The following is a 26,818-nucleotide window of genomic DNA, read 5'->3' on the forward strand; positions in this document are numbered from 1 at the left end:
ACTTTATAAAGATGTCTATGGAAGATTTGAGGAATGGCTGAAGGAAGTCAAATCAAAAAATCTGTAAGAATAAGATATTATATTTTTGTATTTTTGTTTGTTGCTTTGTCGAGAAAATCAATAAAAATTATGCATAAAAAAAAAAAGGATTGGTTCAGTTTATGGAATGCCTTTTTAAGTTGTGGGGTTGGGTGGGGAAGGGGATGACATTGCTTACCCTCCTCCTACCTCACTACCTCATGTGCGTTCATTCATGTCTGATTAGATCTAATTGTGAGTCTAGCAGTCTTCAAGGTTTACTTAAGACAGTTGTCCTATTTTCTGACATGTTGAACATGCCATGCAGCTGCATGTCTGTGATTTGTTAATCAGCGCAGTCTTTCTTGCTACCTTGGGCAGGCGGCGGCGGGCAGGAGCAAAATACAACTGCTATCACCTCATGAATTAGCTGTCAGTTTAAAGGGCTGTGTTGGAAAAGAGCCAGACAGTAGCAAAATATCTCCTTTGAAAAAACAACAGATTTTTTTTCAGCTTTGTGGAGGTGACTTAGTGTTCCATGGCAGCTGTAATTTATCTATTGTGCTGATGTGGACAGAAAATGGTGGCAAGATTATTAAAGAAACAGTTGCCTCATGAAAGTTTTTGCTGATGTAAATATAAACCCCTCTTAAGCTGGACCTTTCTCGAATAGCCTCTCTTTGATGTGGAGAATGTGATCACACTGCTTGCTCAAATGAGTACACTAAGCTACTTAGTACCCACCTGATTCTGATTTCAGAAACACAATGATTTGATTAAAATAACCCCTGCATTTCAGATTAAAGGGGGAGGTGGGTGTGAGGGAATCAGCTACCTTAGCTGGGCTTGTGAAAGTCATGTCTTTATTTCTTTGTGTATTTTGCTGAGCTTGCATTATCATTCAACTGAAAAGTAATATTTTGTTGAAGATGACTGGATAAAGTATTGCTCTATATTATCCACGAAAGCAGCATTCTATTACAAGGAGACAGTCATTTTAAACTGATAATAGAAGCAGTGATTTCCCTGCATACTCCTGTCTTTATTTTTATTCTATTTTTTTTCAGTTGAGGCTTACAGTGCTCCAAGTTGCGGAGCATTATTCAAATGCCACTTGAACTGTGTATTCCTACCAAAGTCAGTGCAAATGAACTTGTGCAAGTTGCCATGGAATTGCACCCCAACATACTGAATTGATGTTATATTTGCTCTTTTCCATTCCCCGGGTGAAACATAAGAATGAAAGCATATATGTAAGACAGCTGGATTTTATGATGCTTAACACCTTCCCCCAAAATATATTTTTCTTCACATTACAAGCAGTTCAGTGCAAATGTGAACAAAAGCCTCAAATCAAATAGATCAGATTTTGCAAAATGTTAAGAAATATCTTGGAGAGAAATTAAAGGAATAAAAGGGGGTGGTTATATCCTAGCAAGAATACAATTACCCATATGAAATCTTTGCAGAAGTTTGACTAAAGTAGAGGTTTGCATAGAGGAAGCCAAGCAGGAGGGATTGTAATTTTGAACCACGACAGAGGTCTGAGATGCATGAGAGAGGGTAGAAAGTGGCAGTTCAAAACAAGGTGTGTGTACAGCAAGAAGGAAATTGGGAAAGGCTATTGTGTTCAGCAGCATAGTTGGGGGCATGGGGGTCACACTGTGGGCCACTCACCCAGGAGGTGGCACTTACTGTGGAGCCTACAGCACACCCGAGCCATGTGTCTCGGGAGTGACACAGTGGCTAGGGTGCCTGCATCCACCGCTTTGCTCGAAAAGGCAGCGTGGGGCTTACATCTGCCCACTGCCTCCCCCTCTGACGCCCTGCAGCTGAGGTGGTGGGTGGACTCCATGCAGGCTCTGCACAGAGCACCCTGCCCGGCTTGCCCCACCCCATGGGTGGCCAGCCCCTGGGCGCTGGGCGTGCTCACCTCCCGGGCACCCGAGCAGCTAGCTACGCCACTGCTTGTGTTAGCTTCAAATATTCCATAGTACCTTCCCACAGCCATGAGTTTGCTCCTGGTACCGTGTATTGTATTCAGATGAAGTTCCAGATACGTGTAGTAATTCAGAAGAGATATTTTATTAACAAGCAAACACTCATGTACGTGTACATGTACACAGCAACTTAAACTTCACTCACAAGTTAACGGTACTAGCGGACTTTTCATCTTAAATACAGTGATACCTTGGTTTGCAACCGCTTTGGATTACAACCGTTTTGGATTACAACCATGTCAAACCCAGAAGTGTGTGTCCCTTTTTTTGGATTACAACCCATAATTATTTTTTATTACAACCCATTTTTGGGGGGAGGCCCCATTGGCAAAAGTGTGCCTTGGGTTACAACCAGACCTCCGGAACGGATTATGGTTGCAAACCAAGGTACCACTGTATACAATAACATGTATCACCATGGTGTTTGTGCAAAGGATGCTGCAGATAGGAGAGGAGGAGGCAGGGAAATGGGGAGGATCTGTGGGCAAGGATCTGTGGGCAAGGGAGAGTTGAGAAAAGTGAGGAGGAGGGTGGAGGGAGAAGGACTGAAGGTGAAAATGGGAGTGCAAAGGGGATTGCAAAAAAGGAGGAAGGCATGGGAATGGGGTTGAAGAGGAAAGCCAGGGGCACAGCAGCATCTGAAGAATAGGAGGGAATGGTTCATAACTGAGCAGAAGGTAAAAGGCTGCTTAGTTGTTGCAACGTGTGGGAGGATGAAAATGCAGGAAGTTACCATGGGGGGGGGGGGGTTGTGTATGGTGGTGGTGAGCTTCACAAAAGGAGGCATAGGCATGGACATGGATATGAAGGTGAAAATGGGTGCGACGCAGGTCTGCAGCACAGAACAGCACAGAAATGGCTTCAGAATTGGGGTTAGGATGTTTTAAAGCAAGCTTAGTAGTTGCATGGAATGGGAAGGTGAAGTTCTAGGGAGTTAATATGGCAGGGGGGCGGTCAGTGGAGGCATCATATAAGCATACAGTTTTCTCTTAACCAGAATTCCATGCATGTTATCTTGTACATAATTATTCCAGCCTAATCCAGCATCTGAGGTGGAGCTTATTTGATCAGTGAGCAAAGCTTGAAATTCCCACCTATCAGCTGTTTATAAAGGAGACTGAGTGATGAAGTTCAGTCTCTCTGCATTGCTTTCCATTCAAACTGAGTAGTGGGATTTTAAGCATTTTACTGAGCTACGCATGTAGTCCTACTCTTGTAAATATGGAACACTCAAAGGACTGGTTCTGATGTCAATAACAGGCATAGGGATTGTTTCTCCCATAGAGTTGGTTCTCACACTATTATGGTAATGTTATAATATAATATAATATCTGACATTATATGACAGGGCCTGCCTGACCTACTCAGGCCTTCATTGCTTGCTCTGGAGTACAGGAACCAGCACTTAGAAAGGGTGATACGTAAATACAGATTTATTGTGATCATTCATTTGTATGCATGAGCCTGTTTCATCAGTAAGAAGTGAGGAGTGAAGATGATGGAAGTATGACATGGCTACCTATTTGGGCAATTGCTTTAGGGCAGAAGATTTGATAATATACTTTCCACAAGAGCTGAAAGATGTTTGGAATAGATGCAAGTCTTTCCTTGTTCCACCTACAGAATCCCCGCTTTTGGGGGCCTGGGTTGGCTGAGTCAGAATGTGGAAGCTGTGCTATCATATCCTTGGTTGAACTGGGATGTGGGAGTTACATCACTGTATCTCCAACTGAGCCTGGATATTGGAGTGAATCCTGGCAGAACTTCCCAAGGTCCACCTGTTCCAAACTCACTCATCCCAGTGGACCTTGGGTTTGGATTGTCTTGTTAGTGACTTTTTGGTGCTTTAAAACTGTGTGTGCATAAAAACTGAAAGGATCTGTACCCATCCATGCTCTTTTTCCTCTCCATTTCTTAAAAAAAACCCACAACGTTGCAAAAATGTATACCTCAGCTCTATCAAAGTTAAGTATGAGGCTATGGATTGTGGAATTCAATACTTTAAGGCTTACACCTCTTTAGTCATAGTCACTTTGTCCATAATCATATCATATATATTTCTGTTGCTCCCCCACTCCCTGAAAAATTCCTACAGATGCCCATTACATACATAACTAACGTCAGAGAGCAGGTCCACAACTACTGCACAACTGGCGACAAGGCTTGGGTAGACCTTGTTTCTGAGAAACTTGTATTTCTCTGTTGTTACTCAATGGGTAGAACTACTGTCCATCTACAAGTAGATGTGACATCTGGACCATTGGACCCTGTCTTTTCCCCACAGCTGAAACTAATTTCTTTCCTTGGCTCCCTTCACCCACTCCAAACTTCAATTAATTAACGGCACTGCAGCTTGAATCAATTTCGAAGCTCCACCCCTTCCATTTCTCTAAAAACCAACTGCGTAACAATACTGCACCAGATACTGCTCTAACACACACACACTGCTCCCATCAGAATGGGTATAATAATACTAGGGTACTTTTGCAGGGCTTACGTAGTCCATTATATCTCAGCCACAGTCCTGCACTATGTGTATAGCAATGATGTACTTTAACTACATTTATAGGGAAGCTTTTTTTTTTTTTTAAAAAAAGGACTAACTCACATTTTTAATATGAAATAAGCCCCAAGTTAGAAAGATAATGGGTTTTCTGTTATCTTTCTGCCCACGAAAGTACTGGATTTCTGAATTGTTTTCTACCAATCTGTCAGCAGTGAACTCACACAGACAAAAAAGTTTTAAAATTAAAAATGAATTGGGAGGCTCCTTCTCCAGATAATGCTTGTCTTAACCTGATGCAATGGACTCCAGCTTCCATAAGCTCTGACCATTGACCATGCTGGTTGAGACTGATGGAATCCGGAAATCAACAACATCTGGAAGGCCACAGGTATGCCATACCTGCTCTAAGCCTTTTTGCCTAATCAGCTAGCTCAGCTTTCCTAAATATCAATTACTGATATGATTCCATTTATTGATTATAAACACTAAAAGGCAGGAACAGGCTAGTTTCTCACAAGCGGAATGAGCTTTTGAGTTTCTGCAAAATTTTGCCTTGCATTTAAGATTTCACAAGGGCTAGAAATATCTTTAAAAACCATCCTGAGTGCTATGATTTATTTTGCTAATTTTCCTCACTATGTTTTCGTTGTGAATACTTAACTGTAATCTGAGTGAATGTTTTTACTGAATGTAAGCCTTCAAAGAAGACTCAAAACATTGAAAAATTATCATGTGGGGAAAAACAAAAACAAAAAAATCCCCTGAAAGCTTGGAATCGGGTTTTATGCTTATTTGGGGTGGAGCAGTTTGGCCCCCCCCTTGCCCTTCTGCAGATACCCATGGTTTTAGGCATATGCAAATATGACAGCAGCCTTTGACTTGTTTGAATCATCTGGGGCTAATTGTCCTGCAACATCCTGGATTTTGCAATGGCATCCTGTAGCCTGGTCATGATAGGGAGACTAGATGGCCCTGTCTTGTTAGTGGATAAGGACAGACCAAACAACCTTGTGGTCCTGCTAAACTGTATTTGTGTTAGAAATGTGAGCACACAGTATTTATTTATTTTTAATGATTACTGGTTTCAGAGCATAACAGCCACCATCAGCTATAGACTATGTTAATGACCAGAGCAACAGTGGCTCCTGAAGCATATGAGGCCTGATATTTAGATTTAATCATATGTTTGAAAATACTTATGTGAGGACATAATCCAGCCAAAGTCGAAAAGGTCTTAAGTTTCATTTACTGCAATTGGAAAGCATTAGGCATATGATTAACTCTCTATTGAAATAATGAGACTTTAGAATTAACTTTGATTGGATTGCACCGTAAATGAAAGGGCACCTTTAATCTAGAGGGAGCATCGCTGAAGTTCAGCAGTTCTGTGTTGCATAGCTCATTTTTGTGTTTCAGTTAAAGAAAAAACAGGAGTTCTCATTTCTCTTTTGTGCGCTGGCAGGCACGGTTTGTTAATACAAGCCTTGGATTAGTAAACATAACAAGTGCTAAGCTTGTTATTCTTTGGCACATGCACTGAAATACCACAGTGTTTCCTGGAAATAGCTCTTTCAAATATGTGTTCTCTTGCAAAGTGCATTGCATGGCAGTGGTTCAGAATGGCGGTGAAATAGTACTACATATGCTCTAGTGAGTTGGAACTCTAATCTTTTATGTTGTAATATTATATTACTGTGCTTTATCTATATAATTTTGAAATATGTAGGATAAAGTGCCACTACTGTACATTGTCAAAAACATTGCTTTAGGGCACAATCTTCAGGAGAGTTTTTAAAGTCCTATTTAAAATGAATGGGTGCTGCACACCAGTACGGTAATACATTTCAGTGCATTTCAACGAAACCTGCATAGCAGACCTTTCTGATGAGTTGTGTCCCTGATAGTTATGGATGCCTGGAAGCAGCTGTGGCTGAACTGCTTGGAAAGTAGCATCTGAAATGACAGCATGTGTGAGGAAAGGCCATTGGCAGAATAGCCTAGATTAGCCAGAGTTGTAACTTGTTCTGGGTTGCTTCATTGTCCTTAAATCATCCATTGGTGATTCAAGGATTTTGGAGTGTTTGTCACTTCCATCTTTCTTGCAGGCCCAGGCTGTGTGCTCCCCCTTCCTCCATCAATAAATGACACCACACCATCAGATGTGATCAAATCAGGCCACAACTTTATTGACTATAGCTGAAGAGGTTTAGCATAGGCAATGGGTAACCATTTATTTCTGGCCCACCTGCCAAAAATGACATGAACAGTCAACCCGGCAGTGGAGATTCCTATGACTTACACCAGGGGTCAGCAAGGCTTACTGGGCATGGGCTGGATCATTCCCACAGAGATCTTCCGTGGGCTGGACCAGTGCAGTGTGACACCGGAAATCACGTCTCCGCAATTCCGCGGCTCTGGTAATCACTTCTGCACATGCCCAGATGCCGAAAATTGCACCTGCGCAGAAGCGATTTCTGGTGTCTGAGCATGCGCAGAAGCAATTTCTGGAGCCGCGGAAGAGAGTCCCTGCACTGTGCTGCGCCGGTTTAGCACAGTGCGCAGGGGCTCGCCGAACGGGCTGCTCGGTTTGGGGGCGGCTCATGGGCCAGTTAAATGGCCTCCGTAGTCTGCTTCTGGCCCATGGGCCTTAGGTTGCTGACCCCTGACTTACATCAAGTAGGGGTATCCCTGCAGGGATTGCCACATAGAGGAGCATTGAAGCCCAAGCCCCCCTATATGGGCATATGGACAGAAGTGACTCCTTCACGGATCTCTTTAATGGAATACACTATTTCTAGAGGGGAAGATGAAGGTACGACACCCCCCCCCCCGGCTCCATCCAAGACTCAGGTCACCCAATGCCTAAACCACCCAAGTTGTGGCAATTGCTATGAGGTAGGCAAAACCCTCAGGCCATAGCCAATTCGCCTGATAGGCAAATTCCTACTCAGTCCTGAATACAGTGACCACTGTTGCCATAGCAAGGCCAATCAATATGTGAAATGCAATGCTGAAGGAGTGGGTGGGTGGGTTGATCCAATGAGAAGAGCTGGGTGCTGGGGGGGGGCAGTTTAAATCCCCTGATGGCTCTGTCATGCCTGCCCCCCGGAGTGTGCCCTGCCCTCCGAGCCAGCCTGCCATTGCCCAATTAAGCAGGCCGGCGCAGAGCCAGACTTCAAGCCAGGAGCATGAGTTGAAGCTCACTCTCCAGCACCCAGCTCTCCTGCATTTGGCGGGAGGGAGTCACTAGCTGTCCTGCACGCCACCACACCCCCAAAAGGGGGGGGTGAGCCGTCTTCTTCAACAAGCCACTAAAAGTTTTTCAGACACTTTCCAACAACTGAACAAACCACTGTCAACTCTTGACATTTAACTGATGTTGAAACATCAAGCCAGCCTGTCATTCATTTTGCTCCAATGTTGCACTTAAATCCAACACTATCATTTGCTACTACTACTGTATCTCTTGGATATAGTAACTTACAAGTGAGTGTACAAAGGACCTTGCCACAATGTAGTTGAGCAAAACTGTAACAGATTTTAAAGAAATCATTTTAAGTGATTAAATGGGTATTGAGGATTTACAGGGCCTTTGTGCACAATCTGTTTATTGAGAAACATATATGCATTTATTACAATTTTATTCCACAAGAGTGTACTTTGTCTAACAAAGTTTTGCTTCAGTTGAGCTGACATCTCGTTAGACTCACAGGCTTTCCTGCATTGAATTTTTAAAAATGTGAGCCATCTCGGATGTGTTGTATTCAGAAAGACAACTATATTTTGGTAGGGTATATATAGCCCACAGGTTAGCCACCTCCATTTACACTTTGTCCAGGTTGTTAAGCTGCTGGTTGCATACTCTTAAAGATTTTTTTTTGCACTAGTGGAAACAAGTTTCTGATGAAAGAATTATCTCATATTTGGAATAATGCTAGTATGTGGTATGGTATGGGCTAGCTGCCATGGTGTCATAAACAGGCTAGCTGCTACGGTTAATCTGCCTACCACCCCAACCAGGCTGCCTGCTATCTTGTTGTCATTTCCCCACCCTTCAGCTCTTATCTGCATGACTTCCTCCCCACCTCTCTGTGAGTTATATATGGATATTGCATAATTGAAACTGAAACAAATGTACCTGTGTATGTGTTGTGCAAAAGCTAAAACATGGTTGATAGTGGGGAAAGGTTTTCATTAAGAAGTTCTTGTGTTTTTAAGGATATATTTGAATACTAATTGACATTTTTTGATGTAAGCATTGACATCTCCCAAGGCTAGGGTTTAGAAAGAATTAGGTAATTTTATGTCATTCATAACATTCATGCTACGCTTCAAAATGCGGGTAATCAAATCTGATGGCTAAGGGACATACATCAATCATTTACAAGGAAAGGAATAGGGAGATGAGGATTTCCCCTTTCTTCCATTACTTAGTATAATTTTGTGTTGGAAATGGAATCATTGATATATACGTGAAATTTGGCTGCTATTGCATAATGAATTTCATTTTCCCATGAGAAATGAGACTTGGAGACTAACTAAATTATAGATAACTGAAGATGCAGAATTTCAAGAATGGAGCACTTTTGGTGGCACCTATTTTCCCCCTAGCTCTTTGAAGGCCTCTTTCTTTATTTCAAAGCATTTATTAATCACTTACTGTTTTAGAAATCTCTGAGCAGTGTATTTAAAGCAGACTTGGCCAACTTGGTGCCTTCTAGATGTATTGGACCACAGCTTCCATCAGCCCCAGCCAGCACCGTACCAGATATAACAGAGACCCTTTGCATGGCATTTGGTGACATCTGGGAGCCAAGGGAGCAGCCACTGTACAATTCTGCATGTAGCATTTTTGCTTCTTAGGTTGAGCTCAGTATTTCAAATGGCCTTGCTTAGGGCATCTTGTACCTAAAAGTGTTTAATAAAAAAGAAAAAATTAGCAGCTGCTGGAGTTTGGTGATAATCATCAGGATTGTAGCAAGTGTTGGGGAGGGCGTTTAGCCCTTCCCTTCTGTGGTCCTAACAAAACAAGTTCTTTGGGTGCTATTGCTTGCATTGAAAGGAAACCTTCCATTTAATAGCACATCTAGTTTGGCCCTTAAACTGCTGTTAGCGGTTGTAGTTCAAAGTTTTCTGTTGAATTCAGGGGCATGTGATATTCCTGATATGTGGAAATAGCCACATAGGCCAACATAGTGCCCTTCATGGCTAATTATAGTCCACAACATCTGGAGGACAGCACATAGGTTACCCCAAGTTTGTCTTTAGGACAACGGTGGGGTCAGCTCCCATTGCTTTGCCCCAGCTTCTGCTAACCTAGCAATTTGAAAGCATACCAGGGCAGGGAGATAAATAGGTGCGGCAGGAAGGAATACAGCATTTCCATACACTCTGGCACTTGTCACAGTCCTCTGTGTGCCAGTAGCGGTTTAGTCATGCTGGCTACATGACCTGGAAAGCTGTGGACAAACGTTGGCTCCCTCAGCCTGAAAAGCAAGAGGAGCACCGCACCCCACAGTCGCCTCTGACTGGACTTATTAGAAAACCGTCATTAGAAATCTAGTTTTGTGGCTGGGGCAACCTAATAATAATAATAACGTTTAAAAATCTAGATTGTTGTGTCATGTCATGTGGCTTTAAAAACAAGTAATGGAATTAATGGACACTAGTTCTCAAAATATGTGACAGAGTTGTTGCTTTGCAAGACAGCAAAATAGAAATGTAGGTTGGAGGGCGGGTGATTCATTCTCTTTAATATAGATGTCATAGATGTTGCTTTCATTACTCCTTTCCTATCCCTAACTAACAAGACCTGAAGGAAATGTGGCTTTAAGTTGAATGCTGGAGTGTTGCCTTATTCCTGCTTGGATAGGGATGCATCTCTAAACATTAGATTGTGGTCTAATAAATATTGCATGAACATCTACATATTGCTTGTTTAAACTGCGATGTTCAAGAAATGATGCTTGTTCCTGTAAGTATATTATGTGTGCCAGTGTAGTAAAATAAATACATTTGGGAGTCAAAAGTATGTCGATGGAGTATTGCTACCAATAATGCATTTCTGCCCGCATATGTTACAAGGACAGATTCTCTAGATGTATTATGGAAAGAGAGTAAGTGAGACAGTAGTGAAATTGAAATTTGAGCTTAGCAAGTGACTCGGGGACCAGCCAGACCCTCTGAATTTGGGAGCTTATTATCTTGTTTCGGCACACCTCATGAATCAGCAATGTAATCTGCTCACAGCAGACCTGAATGGCTCAGCGTCCCCTGTCAGAAACTTTGTCAGAAAATCAGTGCATGTCTGATTGTGAACTTGTCAGTGTGACAAATGGGGCACACTGATAAAGATGATGTTTTCTGTTTTTATACATGATTGCTGCAGTAGCACACATAGGGCACAAGCCCCCCCCCCCCCCAAGAGTGAAGAGTGTATCTACAGGAGACAAAAATGAAAAGCATTTTCTTACTTTTACAGATGTAAACATTTTTACAGTATGCTTCTTCCCCTCCTCTTCCTCTCCCCCAACTTTTTTTTTTAGCTGTAGACAGAGAAATCCATGCAGCACCCCATTCTAGTGAGAAGTTAATTCAGCTGTTCCGGAATAAAAGTGAGTTCACATTTCTGGCCACCCTACAGCAGCAGGCGTCGACTTCGGGAGTCATTCTGTCCATCCGAGAGTTGGAGCACAGGTAAGGGGAAACCTGTGTCTTATGTAAATCGTTGCTGAAAACCAATAAAAATACATTGTCCATTTAATGCTTTATGGTGATATTGTATTAAGGCACCAAGCCGGTGAGGAAATTAAGTATATTGTTTTAATCGATTTTAGATTCTTCATTTTTGTTATACAAAGAGGCAGCAATGCTATGCCTTTGAACAGTGGTTTGGGGAACCTCCAGGCCTTATTTAGCCCACAAGGTCATTTGGAGCAAGCCAAACCCACCTGCCCTACACCTGACGCCATAGATGACACCAGATGAGGGGCAGGAAAAGGTGGGACTGAGCTGAATGGGGCTTTGCACTCTCAGTTGGTAGTGCCTGCAAAGCTGCTTCTGCTTCTTGTTGTTGTTTAGTCGTTTAGTCGTGTCCGACACTTCGTGACCCCATGGACCAGAGCACGCCAGGCACTCCTGTCTTCCACTGCCTCGTGCAGTTTGGTCAAACTCATGCTGGTAGCTTCGAGAACACTGTCCAACCATCTCGTCCTCTGTCGTCCCCTTCTCCTTGTGCCCTCCATCTTTCCCAACATCAGGGTCTTTTCCAGGGAGTCTTCTCTTCTCATGAGGTGGCCAAAGTATTGGAGCCTCAGCTTCACGATCTGTCCTTCCAGTGAGCACTCAGGGCTGATTTCCTTAAGAATGGATAAAAATTTGATCTTCTTGCAGTCCATGGGACTCTCAAGAGTCTCCTCCAGCACCACAATTCAAAAGCATAAATTCTTTGGCGATCAGCCTTCTTTATGGTCCAGCTCTCACTTCCATACATCACTACTGGGAAAACCATGGCTTTTACTATACGGACCTTTGTTGGCAAGGTGATGTCTCTGCTTTTTAAGATGCTGTCTAGGTTTGTCATTGCAGTGCTTCCTAAACACCAATCAGTTGGTGCAAAGCACAGAGTTTGGAAGTCTCCTTGCACAGCACTTCCCAAGCGGGTTTGCAGGCTTCTTTGTAAAGAAAAAAAATGTCCAGTTTTTAAAAGGAGCATTTTTTCTTTCCTTGGAACAGCAGGTTTTGAGCCACGCCAATCCAGTGAGCTCCCCAATCCCTGCAGAAATTAGGCTTGGAGTTACACCCAGCCTCAGTGGTACTTCAAAGCACCAAGCAGGGCTACCTGTAAACCCAACACAGTGCTTTGAATTCCTGACATGCAGCAGATCTTTATCTCCCCTACCTGTCAATCACCTGGTGTCACAGTGATGCCAGGTGATTTGTGGTTGTCAAATGTGGCCCACCAGGGTTGGGGAGATAAAATTCTGGCCTGCTGGGATGAAGAGATTCCCCATCCCTGCCTTAGAATGACTCCTCACAAGCACATTTGAGCTGCTGTTATCTCCGCATGACACTCCCTGCAAAGAGAGGAGCATGCAAAAAGAGAAAAGAACTGCTTGTCTGGTAGTCTGTCATTTTTATTTATTTTGTCTGTTCTCCAATTTATTAGCCACTTTTCAAAAACAAAAAACAAAACACCATTTAATTCTAGGTACTTCCCCTGAAGTAAAGCCACTGCGTTGTTAATGAATAAAACCCTCCAATAATAGCAATGACAGCAGAACACCAGAAGTCCTAAAGTACAAAATAGGTACAGCAAGAGTCAAAAGAGAAGCAGATCAAATTTATTAATTTAGCCAGTGCCATAGGTTTAATATAGAGATTGAGAAAGAAAGAGGGAGAGAGTCATGTTCCTTAAGAGGCAGGTGATGTTCCCAAGACTTTGAATAGCATTGCCTGGATGCTAACTGAACATATTTCCCAAATACACAGAATATATGGAACCATATACTGTACATATGTAAGCCATCCAGAGTGGCTGGGGAAACCAAGCCAGATGGGTGCGGTATAAATAATAAAATTATTATTATTAACCAATATTTTTGGTGAATTTCTATGAACTGTGGGTATTTCTGTAATTGAATGCATCCCTTTATTTATTTATTTAGAAATGTTTTTTATTTGATTTTACATGTATAGAATTATAACAATACAAAATACATATCCATATTTAAAGATTTCTTCAAATCTCTGGACTTTCCACCTTCCTCTCCATGGGTTTTATTGTCAACCTTTTCAACTTCATATTATTCAGTAATCCATATTTTATATCTCTCCATTTTGTCCATAAGATTTGGTACATTACAAGTGTTACTGCAATCCTGCTAATGTTTTCATCTGCTTGCAGTGGTCTCCCAAGTGAATTCTAAATTTTCCCCATTCTTTATTAAAGTTTTGGTCTTCTTGGTTCCTGAGCTTCCTGGTCAGTTTTGCCATTTCAGCATACTCCAACAGCTTAGTTTGCCATTCTTCTCTGGTAGGACTTAATCTTCTTTCCATCTCTGGGCTAGTAACATCTGAGCAGCTGTTATTTATTATCATTTATATACTCCTTAACATTTCAAAATTGCCAAGCACTTCACAGATACTAAAACATTAGTATACAATAAAATTATACTATAATTTTCATCATCATCATCATTAGTAGCAGTATTAGTGTTATTGTTTATTAGATTTCTTACCCTCCCTGAAAGATGCCAACTTACCCAGGGCAATTTACAGCAATTTAAAATACAATAAAACAGATAAAAGAGACCAGTCATTTCCACTGATAAAATAGCCTCAGACTACTTAGGCTGAAGTATGATGACAGAAAAAGTTATGACAGCTCTGTTAGTGGTGTGCAGTGGATTCAGCTGAATCTCAATCCAAAGCGGGGTGCTTCAGAGAGATTCTGGGCTTGTCCAAGGAAAAGCATTATCTGTATGAGGTGCCCCAATCTAGAGTGCCTTGTGTTGCTTTGACTACTTAGATGTCAAAAGAAAGCTGCAGACAACTTGACTGTTAAAGGTGAAACTAATCTTTCTAAGTGAGCTGTATGCAGAACATGCCAGGGTGGGGTTAAAGGTAAAGGTACAGGGACCCTGACACCTAATGCTGGATTGGGGAGAGGAAGGAGGGTTAGCTGTGTTGTAACTTAATAGGCCAAGTTTGTAATCAGAGAGAATTATTGTATTAGGGCTTTCCAACCCCAGTGCTTTAGGAAAGGGTTATTCAAAGCTTGCATACCTTATGCTCTTTTGCATATTCTGTCTCTGTGGAGTAAGAATATTCTTTAAAAAGTTACACAAGGTTTTTCTTTTACTGAAGTCTAACCCAGTCCCTTTCTTTCAAATGCCACAGTTCCTTTTCATTTATTCCTTTTGATTTAATCTTCTTGTTGTTTTGGAGTCTTGTGCTACTTGCTTGTTCTTATTAGAGCAGTTCTGGTCTGAGGAGTTTGCTTAAGTTCAATTACTGACTCAAGTGATTTTTTTCAGCCATTGTTTTCCTTCTCTTAAATTCTTATAACCTTAGCCATAAGTTACAGCCCTTGTGTCTTCTTCCTCTTCCTTAGTTTATCATGCATGTATTGTGGTTTACTTCAGCATGGATGTTAAATTTATAAAGATTGAATAGTTTTCTATTTCCTGCTTCACTATGTTTTATTTCATTTTAAAATAGGCTCTGTAGTTCTTAAGAGCCAACAATTAGGTCTTCACTAAATTCAGTATACCTTAAGTGACTTGTATATAATAGTGGCCTGCTTAATTGCATCCTTCTATCACATAAATATTATATGCATTTTAAAAGGTCACCTTAATATCTTAGCAAAGGAAGAAAAGAATACTGGTTTTATCAGTTATTTTGCTAGCAGCTAGCAGGAGTCATTTACCAACGGGAAATTGGAAATTATCAAATGATGCAGCTTTTTTTCCTGTTGGTTTATGCCTGAAGCTTGCAAAGGAAGCATAATGTCAAATAGACCAAAGGTGTGGAAATGTGGATTCTGCAGTCTGAGCAGCATCTCTTGCTGTGAACCATTTTTATCATGATGGGAGTGTAACTTTGTTCACTGTGCCTGGCTGTTTCCATTAATTAAATTAATGAGGTCATGTTACATCAGGCAATTATTCTAAGTGCACATTTGATAATAAATTGATTGAAATCATGGGATTTGGGTCCAGTTATTGTACAACAGAAGACATGGTAAATCTATTATGGGCTATACCACTTTAAGCAGTGGCTGTGTTTGGATGTTACAGTAAACCCTGATGTATGATGGGAATGAACCCAGCCTTCTCCCAGACTTACATACTCACCTCCAAACCTCTTCTCCTCTAGTGCAGGAGTTCAGAAGCACTTACTTCTATTTTTGATTAGCTACAGGTTGTGTCAGCCAAACCTGACAAGCTGTGTTTAACTATGGTTTGTTTCAAACGAGCCATGTGGTTTACAAAGCATCTTGTTTCAACAAAACAGGGTTATGATCAACCGCAATATAAGGTTCAGATATAACACCGAGGGAGGCTCAGATTCATTTCCATAGTTTATTATGATGTCCAATAAACACAACCTGTGAGTGACAGCTCATATGATAGAATTGAATTTTATTCTTGGTTTTCTTTATACAAGCAAGGATTGTATGTAAGAGCTCTTACTTGAAGATTAAAACTTACCTCAGGTTTTTGAAAGCAATGGCTTGGTAACTAACTAGGCAGAACTTTCCTAAGCAGATGGGTGTGAAAGTAAGAGACAGAAGGTAAAGCGTATGTACAGTTTGTGGCACACTCTCATTATTCAGAGTTTAATAAATAAATAGCATAAATAAATAGCATGACCTGTTCAGCTATACTTATCATGCTTTATCTCAAATATTTTTTTGGCTCTGTTCATTCATTTTCATAGAAAAGCAGGGTTTAACATTCATGGACCTAACTTAGTAATGTTCACTAATTTCAGTTGGCTTACTCTGAGTAAAACGTAGTTGAATACCACCCAGAGAGTCCTGTAGAGCACACCTCTAGAATTATGCCACTATTAGTTAGGAATAAATTCTCCATATTTTTACACACCCCCACACCCCACATTTCTTTGTCAGCTACTTTGTCTACCTCTTCCCATCCATTGCTCTGTATATTTTATGTCACACATTTTCATTGATAGTCTAGCTCAAAAGGACAAATAACTTATCTAAGGCAATTTGATTGATTTGGTTTCCAGTGTTACGGATTCTATTATTTTAAAATAATATATTTATGTTATTTTGTAAAACCACAACAGCTGGAAGTTACTAGCAAGTTAAGCAATGAGCTTTTTATTAAAAGTAATAAAATTCACCGATCTCATAATCTAATATTTGACTTTCTCCAGCCATATGTGGCTTTTTTAGAAATGCCTGCTGGGATCTAGGAAAGCTTACATTAAAAAAAAAAAAGGTTTCATTGTATTCCATAAAAATAACAATACGCTTTGCCAAAATTCCGCACAGAATATCAGTATGCAATTTTTATTATGTCAGGTATCTTGCATTTGTAGTGCATCAGAATCCTCTGCTGATCACTAGCTCCCCCTTCATAGAACTGAAGTTCCAAGAGCTGAAGGAATGACTGCTGAGCCAGTTTTAAAGGCATAATACAGATACACCCACTGAAGTCAGTGAATTTTGTATTTGTTTCCTGGCATTGGGGAGCCTCATCCATGGCTTCAGTATAGATGGGAGATTGTTATGTTCTCTAGTACAGGTGGCCCACAAGCTTCTTTCGGGTGGCTTGAAATATGTTTTTGAAGAACATTTAACAAGTTGAATTCCTGGCTATTCAAATTGTAATAAAATAAAATTCAATATAAGACATAAAATAATCACTAACATACAATTGTCCTGAACGCATGTGGCGTCAAGTCCTGCTGGTATGCAAAGTCCCAAGGGTGAATGCCAGTGAGTAGTTTGGCAGTCCAACAGGTCAAGAAAAACACCAGATTTGATACAGTAAGCCACATCCAAAGTCCAACAGTCAGGCCCATTTCTTCTCATACCTATATCTATATTATATCTATATCTGTATACCATGTACTGATTGCTTGGGCAGAAACAACTATAGCATTTGCAAGGAGAAAATGTTAAAGTGAATTTGCTTGATTTGCATGTGTCTAATATTCAAATTAAGGATGCGGGTGGCGCTGTGGGTTAAACCACAGAGCCTAGGACTTGCCGATCAGAAGGTCGGCGATTTGAATCCCCGCAACGGGGTGAGCTCCCGTTGCTTGGTCCCTGCTCCTGCCAACCTAGCAGTTCGAAAGCACGTCAAAGTGCAAGTAGATAAATAGGTACCGCTCAGGCGGGAAGGTAAACGGCATTTCCGTGCGCTGCTCTGGTTCGCCAGAAGCGGCTTAGTCATGCCGGCCACATGACCTGGAAGCTGTACGCCGGCTCCCTCGGCCAGTAAAGCGAGATGAGCGTCGCAACCCCAGAGTCGGTCACGACTGGACCTAATAGTCAGGGGTCCCTTGACCTTTAATATTCAGATTACAGATATAATATGCACATGATGCAAATTAAGCTGCCCAGGAGTGACTCTGACACTTGCAGGTTCATTCTGTACAAATAAAATGTTATGAAAGAGGAATGGTAAAGGACCTTGTCACCCCCATCACAACATATGTCAGAACAACACTGTTCCCTTCAGGCAGCACAGGTCTGCCATGCAGAGGTGAAGAGAAACAGAAGTTAGTGCCACCAGAAGAAGGATATGGTATCAGTTTCACAGTGTTTTGCCTCCCCTATCTTGGGGAGTTCCTAGTGGTTACCCAGCCACGGAAAACACCAAGAAAGCAGGAGAGTTCTTTGGATGTTAGCGAATAGAAGAGCAGACAAGCTATTGGATGCAAGAAAGACTTCTGTTTATTAGTTGATAACAGAGTCTAATCATAAATATGAAATATAAAGCTGTACAATATAAAGACTTACAATAAGCCAAAACCTAACAGTAAATAAGCAAATACTTACAATGAGCAAAGACTTAACACTAAGTAACATGTAATCAGCAGAGTAACAGCTAAGATGAGCAAAGTAGTTAGAATTTACAGAATGAAGCTCAGTAGTTTGCTCCTTCAGCTTCCAATTAACAGCTGGCTGAAGCAGCTTCCTGATAAGTCTCAATACTTCCCACAGCTGCTGGGGATTTCTTAAGCAGCAAGCAGGCAACCTGACGAGATGGTTTCCTAATCAGGTCCAGATCCCGTTGGTCTGCACCAAGCGCAGCCTTCTTATACAGGGTTGTGTTATTGCCCCAACTCTATTCATTATTTTCATTGCCATGATCCTACACTTTGTTGAAGGGAAACTCCCCACTGGAGTAGAAATCATATATTGAACAGATGGAAAGCTCTTCAACCTGAGCAGGCTGAAAGCAAAGAGTAAGGTTACCATAAATTCTGTCATAGAGCTTCAGTATGCTGATGACAACATAGTGTGTGCATGCTCAGAGGGTGACCCCCAAACCATCCTAAATATCTTTGCAGAAGTTTACGAAAAGCTTGGCCTGTCGCTCAACATCCAAAACAGCAATGTGCTGCACCAACAAATACAAAATAACTCCTCTGCAGCGCCACAAATCCAACTCAATGGTGTAACATTGGAAAACATCAATCACTTCTCCTACCTAGGCAGTTATCTTTCCACAAGGGCCAACATTGATGCCGAAATCCAGCATCGCCTGAGCTCTGCGAGTGCAGCTTTCTCCCAATTGAAGTGCAGAGTGTTTGAGGGCCGGGACATTCACAGGGAAAACAAAATGTTTGTTTACAAAGCCACAGTACTACCAACCTTACTGTATGTTTGTGAAACATGGTCCACTTATAAACGCCATCTCGAAAGATTCCATCAACGGTGTGTCCGGAAATTTTTACAGTGTACTGGAAGAAGCAAAGGTCACCAGTGTTGAAGCAAGGATTCTTCAACATCAGCTTTGTTGGACTGGTCATGTTGTGTGGATGCCTGATGATTGTCTTCCAAAGCAACTACTCTATTCCGAACTTAAAAATGGAAAGCGTAATGCTGGTGGTCAACAAAAGAGGTTTAAAGACTGTCTCAAGGCAAATCTAAAAAAAGTAGTATAAACTGGGAAACACTGGCCTACGAGCGCTCCAGTTGGAGAACAGCCTTTACCAGAGGTGTTATGGGCTTTGAAGACACTTGAACTCAGGATGCAAGGGAGAAATGTGCTAAGAGGAAGGCTTGGCAAATCCACACCATGATCAACTCCTGCCCGGAAACCAATGTCCCCACTGTGGAAGGACCTGTGGACCCAGAATTGGCCTCCAAAGTCACTTATGGACTCATTGTTAAAACTGTGTTTATGGAAGACAATCTTACTCGGCTACGAGTGATTGCCAGAGAAGAAGAAGAAGCTGCCAAGATCAGCAGGTGCCCTCCTCTAATGGGGCCTGGGCTGTGTGCATGTGTGGGCCTTATTTCTCCTGTTGGCATGGATCAAGGCCAACAGAAAGTTCACGACGTAGGCATTCCTTCTGGCTGAGCTAAGTACAGTCCATGTCTTGGGCATGGTAACTTGTCAAACTAAGCAGGTATCTGGCAGTTGGCCAAATTCTAATTAAATAACGAAATGAGGAACAAGCCCTTATCATCTAGATATGTAGTCTTGATTATGTTAAAAAACATCGATGTCCTCATTATAAGTTGGCTATATGATGAGGCCCTCATTATACAAATAAATATATAAAGATTTAAAGCTACAATAAACGTTGAAACCAGGAAGCATCATCTACTGGCCATATCTGATCTGGCAATACACACAATAACAGTAGAAAAGGGAATATCAGAAAGTAAGAGGGCATTTTGCCACCCCTGCATGACAAAATGCACTGGTCATATTTCACTATGTTTTAGAACTGTTAAAAATATGAGAGCCTTGTCTTCTTTTTTAAGGTTGTCTTATCACCTTTAGCACCAGTGCATAAATAGATAGTAGCCAAAGTTTGAGAATATTGAATGGTGGACGGACTTCAGGGTTCTTTTGTGGTTTTTTTGGAGGTGGGTTCAGGAAGAGTGAAGTTTTGTGATTAACTTGAACCTATAGGTCAGGTCAGCATTGACTGCAAAAGCAGTTCTTGCAGCAGGACATAAAAAAGATGCTGCATCATAATTCAGACCACACTACTAGCCTTTAGCTTTGCAGGTGAGCTGATTTGATACATGATTACTGAGCCAGATATTAGACCCTGACATTCCCAAAGATTGTTGCTTTAAAGTGCCACTTTTTGCTGAACTTGAGTCATTATTATTGTGGTTCTATTTTGATTGCCTATGGATTTTGTAGCATATTTGAGCTGCTTTTCTTTCTTTTTGTCTTCCTTTACAAAATAACCTGATGGAAAAGTGCACTGCTATGGAGGAAAGTGTGCAAAATGACCTTGTTAATCTTGATTTCTTTGGTAGCTGGGTATCGACATTGGGATGGGAAATTTAATTGACTTTCAACAAGACAGGTGTCACTATATTTTCGAACCTACTGAAAGAGCACCTTGATATCTGTCAGTTTTGGATTTATTTGTTTTTTAGGACTGCCAACACAGCAGAAAGCTAGGGGACTTGAAGTTGTTGCATTATGTCTAGTGGATGGCACATGCTGATGAAAGTTGTAAGAGTTTTGCTTCACTGCATTGAGCCCTGGCAGACATTATGGAAATGGCTGTGGCCTGGGCTTGTGATTCTCTGATGATCTGCAATGGAGGCTAAAAACAGTCGTCCAGAGTGCTGCTTTGTGATTCTGCAGCTCATAGTCCACTTGGGGCTGTTAAAAGATTGAGCAAGACTTTGTTTTGGGGCAAGCTAGGCTATTTTGCTTCTGGGAAAGGAAGGTGCAGCAGACCATAGACTCATAGAATCAAAACACAGTCTTGTCTAGGTGACGTCACCATCCCATGCCAACCTTGCTTACCTGCTTTGTGATCAATTCAGTTGTGATCTGTGCTCATCCAAGACCATTGTCTGGTGTGTATTATTCCCACCTCACCCACGAGCTACAAATCTGTGACTGCTGCAAATTATTTTCAGGTTTTACAAATGGCTAGAGAGAGAGATGAAAGACAATCCTAAAGAATTTACAAATAACCAGAGCACAAAATTAAACAAACTTAATTGACTTACAAGCAGGCAGCTTCTGAAATCTGAATCTAACAAAGCAAGAGGAATGCAGTCTATGTGTTCAGCTGATATTTTATGTCACTTAGCTAATTGTTATTGCTGCAATCTGTATTGTGGGTGGGCTTTATAAGACAGTAACAATATTAATTTTAGCTGATTGAAGGTTTTTTATGTGTTTCTTTTCTGATCTAAATGAGCTGCTATGAATGGCAGCAAAAGGAAATGCTATTTAATACAACTCAGAGTTCGGTCCTCTAGGCAAGATGGTGAAGGATTGGTGGACTACATCATCAAGCTATTTTTTTTGTTTAAAGAGCAGTGCAGAGACTTTTGATATAGAAAATTGCCTGTTACTTACCTTATTAACACTTATATTCATGATGCTTAATTGTTAAAAATGCCTAGAATGGCTAATGCAGTGCCAGCTCCACTTTCGCCCTGCCTTTACTCTCAGATCTTTGGATTAGCATACCTACTTATGCATATGTTAGACTGTGGTCCTTTCTTTTCTTTTCAGTGTACTGAACTCTTGGGAGTATCTCTGATTCCCTTTCCTCCTAACTTCAATTCCCTGGGGCATCCGTGGATTTGTAGAGATCTGGTACACATAATTATCTTCGAACTTTCATATGCAGCTTAACTGAGGTGACTCACACATGGCATTTTTCCTACCTAGAGAATTTCTGTGTTGTAGTACACTTGTGAGAAGCACATCATGGGACAATTTTTTATTTTGTCATGACTACATACATTGAAGTACCATCTTTCCAGTGTAATTGCAGCAAAATAAATATGCCATATTTCAACTGCACTATCTACTATATATTTTAAAAAGTTTTGTTTCTTTGATACACATTTGGATCCCTCTTAAGATATCATCATCATAGTTTGTGTGCTGGTTCCTGAGATCAAGGAACAGGTTTTCATCTATGTTTGGCTACAGTTGGATACCATTTTAAATCAAAATGGACTGAACCTTTCAAAGCTGCACTGATTTTAACCAGCAATTTCAACATCTCCCCCAACCCCCCTTATTTTGCTTTTTTTTATTTCTTAGACCTTTCAAGCAATGTGTGGGTATGGGGCTTCATAATATATTGAGGGGTACCGATTTTAATCTGCATAGAAAATTCCTCAGTGTAGAAAAAAATGTCACATGGACATTGGTTCCAGTTTTCAGTCCACTTAGAGACTGATCCATCACAAACCCTTATATTTCAAGGCTAGACTAAGTGGAATGGGAAGGCACACAGGTGTCTGATCTGTGAGCAGTCCCAGAGATTCCTTTATGAGGCAGCCCAAGGACTGCATTGCTCCCTCCATTCCTGTAAAATATGTTCCTGTCTTTTAAACTTTTAAAAATTGGTAATCCAGTCACCCACTGCCTGGAGCAGCACGACTCCTTGTCGCTGTGTGTTTTGATTGCAAATACAGCAAGGCACTTGGGAGCAATGGGGCTTGATAATGTCATGTTGCTGTTAGGGAGAATTGTACACACACACACAAAATGGCTACTCCAGTGTTTATTATACTATAAAAGGGACTTTAATTTGACTAGAGCTATACAGTACTGTGATGTCTGTTTAACTTCAATGCTATAGTGTGTTTTCATTGCTGAGTTAATATTTCTCCTCCTAATGTTTGATTGATTTCACACATCCAGGAGTCTGTGTACGTAATTATATTAAATGAATATTTCTTGGCCTCTACTGCCTTTTAGGGTTTCCTGACTTCCTACCGCTTTGTCTTTTTAGTGTTTGAATGACTGTCCCTGAGAGTGGCCATTTTGTCCCATAAGGAAAAGCTCCAAAGTATCTTTATTAGGACCACAGTGTGCAACTGTGGATTTTGTAGCTATTAACACTTGGGGCCAACAGTGGGAGTTATCTCCACTGACAGTGTAAGTTCAGAATTTGCCATCTTTTCATAAAAAGATGTCAAATTCTGCATTGGTATAACTTAACATTCAGAACACTTGTGAAATCGAAAAAGTATTGCTAATAAAGTATTACATATATCAGATGTATATGTTTGCTCAGCACTAAGTCCTCTCAGTACTAACTAGCATAGGCAGTGCCCAGGGATGATGGGAGTTATACTCGTAACAACATCTAGAGGGCTACAGGTTCTCATTCAAAAACTTTAAAAATGCCTCCCAATAAGGGACGCGGGTGGCGCTGTGGTCTAAACCGCTGAGCCCCTTGGGCTTGCCGATCAGAAGGTTGGCGGTTCGAATCCTCACGATGCTCGAATCCCATTGCTCAGTCCCAGCTCCTGCCAAACTAGCAGTTCAAAAGCATGCCAAAAAGTGCAAGTAGATAAATAGGTACCGCTCCAGCGGGAAGGTAAACGGTGTTTCCGTTTTGCCAGAAGCAGCTTAGTCATGCTGGCCACATGACCTGGAAAAACTGTCTGTGGACAAACGCCAGCTCCCTCAGCCTGTAAAGCAAGATGAGTGCCGCAACCCCAGAGTCATCTGCGACTGGACTTAACTGTCAGGGGTCCTTTACCTTTAAGGCAGTGTAGGCAAACAGTGTTTCTATTTTAGTTTACAGTCAGTTTTAATTATTAAAAAAAATATTTTAAATAGTTGTTTTTAACTATTTTACTGGTAATTGTAAACTGCTTTGAGGTTCGTTTTTATTTTTGCAAAAGGTATGTAAATTTTATAAAATGTTTGCTGTCACAAGATTGAGTTCCATTTAGAATTGACAATTGGTTCTTCCAGGAACTGTGGGAATTGGGCTCTCCAAAGAACAATCTTTCCTACATACAGTGCTGCATTCTTTCCCCCTCTGACTTCACAAAGAGGGGATAAATGATAAAATGCATTGAAGCAGAGCTAGTGCATGCCAGGTTTACATGTAACAATGTAATGAATAAAAAATGAAAAACTTAATTAAGAAAAAATGATTCTTCACAAATTACTTCAAACACTAATAGGAAACCTAAAGGATTCGGTGACTTTTTGTAACACTTGTATATATGCAGATCAGATTCCAGAATGTACAGTATTCAAGAAATGGAAAAACAGAAATGTACCCATTAACCTTTATGTTGCATGACAGAAGCCACAAGCTTCATTAATATTTATATGCTGAACCATTTAAGCCATATATAGTAGTACTACCACTGGGAAGATCTCAACAGCCTTGTAGTTCTGAGTGTCTCTGACTTGGCAAATGTACAGCATATTACTTCAGGAACATATTCCTGCACCATTGTTTCCAGTGACATTAATTGGATTACATATCATTTTTCGTCGTCCTGTGGTAATTTACACATATTTCCCATGAAAGTCAATTCTCCCTTCTGTCTGGATCGGGGTGGGTAGCGGGAGGAATGACAGTTTGTAAAATAATGCAAAATCAGCTGCATATTTTTTTTTTTATTTTAAGAAAAGGAACAGGATTCTGAAAACAAAGTAGGGTAAGCTGAAGATGGGATTCAGTGAATGTTAAGATGACTAGCAACCCTTGCCAAAAAGAAATTAGTAGATAATAATTGGCAACTTGCGTAGTGTGAACAGGCAAATTGATGCCCTATAGCTTTTAAAGATCATTTGATGGGCAGCTGCTTTGTCTTCCCTTACTGTATGAGTAGTGTCTTTAGCAAACAGAGAAGCCCTTTATTTTTATAGCCTGGAAGTTATGGAACTTCTGAAATGATGAAGGTCTACAATTATCCATTTTGTCCAGTGGGTATCAAACTACCTTTGGTAGTTAGAGTTGGAATGGTTTATTAAATTACTGCTGATGCTGACTGCAGGTTGGTTTTTTATATAGAAGTTGTTGATGGTTTTTTATAGGAAGATTTTTCTGATGCACAGTGTAAATTAATAACGCAGAGTCTTCTTCAGTAAAAGAATAAAAGCTTTACTGAGTTGAAACTTGTTTGCAAATAACACAGCATAGTGAACAGAAGATTTAAACTAGCTTCAGAGCATACACAGAGTACCGGCTTCACTTCTGAGTCAGGCTCCATACACACACTGACTCCACCCTCACTCATGGTTCCACAGCTCACAGGCTCCAAAACTGTCTCCAAACTAACAGGATCCAAACTGTCTGTCTGCAAGTAGATACAATACATTTATACAGAGAATGAGTCATCCTCAGGATGAGTCACAGTGATTCAGCATACAGAGTGATTGTACAGCTTTACAGCATTTCTCAACATTTTTAGACTGCTTTACTGCTTCCCTTTACGGCTTCTGCTCTCAAATGCAGTACCTTAGTCACATGACATATTCATGTTTTTAGATCTCCTGTTTCTTCTTTACTCTATCAGGTAGTTGTGTTTTAAAATATGCATGCAGTGTCCCAATTGACTTTGGGGGTTTGGGCGCGATTAACTATGCAAGCTCCAAGCTGACATAGTTGAGAAGCCTGATCTTGGGAGAACTTCCTTGAAGGAGTGAGGCTGCCTCCTCTTCACCCTTGAAATGCCCTGTTTTGGGGGCTTAATGCTGGCAGATATGCTATCAACTAAACCTGCATAGCTTCCTGCTGGCATTAACTCACAGGAACAGGGTGGGGGCTCCATAGTAGATGTTCCACCACGTCCACGAAGTTGCTCCCAGCCAGCAGAGACACCTTCACCCCATCTTAACCACTTTCAGCCAGATATGTAGGCAAGGATTGCTCTGAAAAAATAAGAATAAAGGCCATTGCTGACAGCTATGTTCACAATCCAGTAGGGAAAAAATGCATAAAGGAGTTGGTGCTTCAGCACTAGATAAAATAATGTGTAGCAAAACTATTATTTTAGCTCATTCGTAAAGTTATGTGAAAACCATATCTTAAACTCTGAACCACTTCGGTTGTGTTTAGATTGGTAGGTTCAGCTTTATAGTTAATGCACAGATAAATTATAGTTGTGTCTCCTTAGAAGCCTTTGCAACATAGAATTGTGGTGTTCTCAAAAAATAATGCTTACTATGATTGCTAGGTAGAAGCACCTCTTACATCTAGCCTGCCAGAATTGCATTGGGTGGAATACAGTAAGCTGGGAGGATTTTGTTGGACATAGATAGATATTGCCTGAAGACATAATGATTCCACTGTCTAGGCAGCTGCTTGTGTTATCCTATCCCAATGAAGGAGTTTTTCAAATGCTGAGCTAGTGTGCTGAATTCATCTACCTGCCACCTATAACAAAAGCACCTAGTTATTTTGCAGCCTACTCTGAAGAAATATGTATTTTTGTACTCTGATATCCTATATATAATCTGTAAAAAAAGAGTGTACATAGATAAACACTATCTGGGCAAAGCAGCTCTTTGGGATTGTTATTAAGTCATGACCTACAACTTCAAACAGTCACCATGGCAAGCAAAATCTTCGCCAAAAACATTTTAGACATGGTTTAAGTAAAGTCTGTAGAATAGTACAACCAAGAAAAAAGGAGAAAGAATTAAATAATTTGGTCTTTTTTGGTTGATATTTAGCTGTTGAGGTGTTGTTTTTTGGAGAATAGCATTGCATATATTGTCTGTAATAGTCAGCTTCCATTTAGCCTTACTGACTGTGATCATCAGCAGGAAATTCCTTTTTGGAAATGTTGAATGCTGCAAGACCTAACTTGTTTTCA

General features: G+C 40.9%; 1 protein-coding gene across 5 annotated transcripts in view; it reads left to right on the plus strand.

Moving 5' to 3' along the window:
• NELL1 (neural EGFL like 1) overlaps window positions 1–26,818 on the plus strand; it is a 381,897-nt gene that overhangs the window by 54,297 nt on the left and 300,782 nt on the right. For all 5 annotated transcript variants that reach the window (XM_028729018.2, XM_077929586.1, XM_077929598.1 and 2 more), the window contains exon 3: window positions 11,070–11,220. In XM_028729018.2, the coding sequence (XP_028584851.2) occupies window positions 11,070–11,220 (151 nt within the window). The remainder of the gene's footprint in view (window positions 1–11,069; window positions 11,221–26,818) is intronic.

The sequence above is a fragment of the Podarcis muralis genome, chromosome 1, assembly GCF_964188315.1.
Source record: "Podarcis muralis chromosome 1, rPodMur119.hap1.1, whole genome shotgun sequence".
In the NCBI taxonomy this organism is placed as follows: Eukaryota; Metazoa; Chordata; class Lepidosauria; order Squamata; family Lacertidae; genus Podarcis; species Podarcis muralis.